Source organism: Octopus bimaculoides, chromosome 13 (assembly GCF_001194135.2).
Source record: "Octopus bimaculoides isolate UCB-OBI-ISO-001 chromosome 13, ASM119413v2, whole genome shotgun sequence".
NCBI classification, from domain to species: Eukaryota; Metazoa; Mollusca; class Cephalopoda; order Octopoda; family Octopodidae; genus Octopus; species Octopus bimaculoides.
In genome coordinates, this window is record NC_068993.1 from 1674578 (window position 1) to 1676732 (window position 2155).

The 2155-nt window shown below is 34.8% G+C and overlaps 1 protein-coding gene across 2 annotated transcripts in view; it reads left to right on the top strand.

Annotated features, from left to right (window-relative positions):
* The window catches only part of LOC106868072 (uncharacterized), a 50375-nt gene that overhangs the window by 29104 nt on the left and 19116 nt on the right, over nt 1–2155 (top strand). For both annotated transcript variants that reach the window (XM_052972302.1, XM_052972303.1), the window contains exon 2: nt 403–515. In XM_052972302.1, coding sequence (XP_052828262.1) covers nt 403–515 — 113 coding nt within the window. The remainder of the gene's footprint in view (nt 1–402; nt 516–2155) is intronic.

Sequence of the window (2155 nt, forward strand, 5' to 3'; positions counted from 1 at the left end):
ATTACCCAGTGACATCTGTATACACCCATATACCTACACATTTAGTTACGGTATTACGCTAGCATACATGTGCACATATGCACACAGACACAGGGATACGCACAGGCACACACACACACACACACACACACGCACACACACACAGAGTGATACACACACTATAGAGTGGCACAGAAATACGAGTAGAAATCTACTCAAAAGAACAAACAATAGAGAATATAAATATTAAATTCATAACACAGAAAGATGTAGCATAAATCAAACAGTTTGCAGTAATTCACTCTATCAACTTTGTATCTTTTTATCTCGAAAGGATCTGGTAACGTTGAAGTGATTTAGATACAAATCTTTATTGTTATAAAGAATATTAAACACTAATCAAATGTTTCTGTTATGTTTCAGATAACTGGAAACTGATTCTGTTTATTGTACTTCCGGTGTGTTTGGCTGTTGTGGCGTTTATTGTGGTCGCCATTTTGGTGCGGTGTCTTCGAAGACGGAAAGCGGCAAAGCAGGTCAACAAATTTTTGTTGTATGTATGTATGTATGTATGTATGTATGTATGTATGTATGTATGTATGTATGTATGTATGTATGTGTGCGTGTATATACCTGTGTATGTATGTATGCGTGTATGTGCATGTGTATGTATGTATGAGTGTATATAGGTATGTATGTATGTATGTGTTTGTGTGTGCGTGCGTGTGTGTGTGTGTATGTATGAATGTATGTATGTACGCATATCTATATGCATGCTTGTATGTATGCAAGCACGTATGACTATAGTGTGAGTATGTGTGTGTATCTATGTTTATGTATGTGTGTGTGTGAATATGTGTGTATACATGTATACATGATTGTATGTATGTATGTATGCATGCATGTATGTATGTATGTATGCATGCTTGCATGCAAAAATGATTAATTACTAAGATTAATTAAACGGGGCTAATAACTGTTTTATAGTATATTTTATAGCAATAAAATACCGTATCTTAAAGGTTTGCGAAACATTCGGTGATTACTTTCACGTGTGGCATAAATTATACTGTCTGACAAGGGTCCTCTGTCTATTGAGACTAATTAAACTGATTTAATTATCGTTTTCTGGTATATTTTATTAACATAAAAGGTAATGTTGTAGTATATGTATGTATTGAACATTACTTCCGTTTTGTGCCGGAAGTTAAGTACCTTTACACGTACATATTCGAGTACTCAAGAATATTGACACACACGCGCGCACACACACACGCATGTATGCATATGTATATCTATCTATCTATCTATCTATCTATCTATCTATCTATCTATCTATCTATCTGTCTGTCTGTCTGTCTGTCTGTCTGTCTGTCTGTGGTTAGGAAGCAAACTCCTTACTACACAGCCACGCTTGCGCCTATATATTCAATTAGTTCTAACATCTAGAGTTGTTATAACCTCTACGTGTTGTAACTACCATGCAATTATCTACGTAGATAGCCACTATGTGTCATAACCACCATACAGCCACCTATATAAACAACTCGAACTATATCTAATTAGTTCTTCGACCACCTTAGGTTATCTTAGCCACTAACTACAACAGAGCGTTCCTCCGAAATCTGAGGTGTTTCCATCTTCTCACCGTCTATCTTTGTCGGTAATTTTATCATTGATTGCCCTTTCCATGTTTTGTATTCAATCTTATGTTTATATAAGTGAATCTAGTTGTTAAATATAGAGAGAAGAAGCAGCCAGGCCTCATCAACAGATCCAAAAAAGCATATCTAACGATGTCTGAATGAATAAACATAACATTTTTACAAATACAGTAATGTCAGACATATTGCCAAATGATTAACTGTTCAAAACTGTTTCAGGCCACCTGATAAGGTATCTACTGTGTGCTTGCTTGTGAATGCATGTGTATCTATGCATCTATGTATACATACATACACATACACAAACAAACATACATACATATATATATGTGTGTTTGTGTGTGTGTGTGTATATATATCTATTTATATCTATCTATCTATCTATCTATATATCTATCTATCTATCTATCTATCTATTTATATCTATCTATCTATCTATCTATCTATCTATCTATCTATCTATCTGTCTGTCTGTCTGTCTGTCTGTCTGTCTGTCTGTCTGCCTGTCTGTC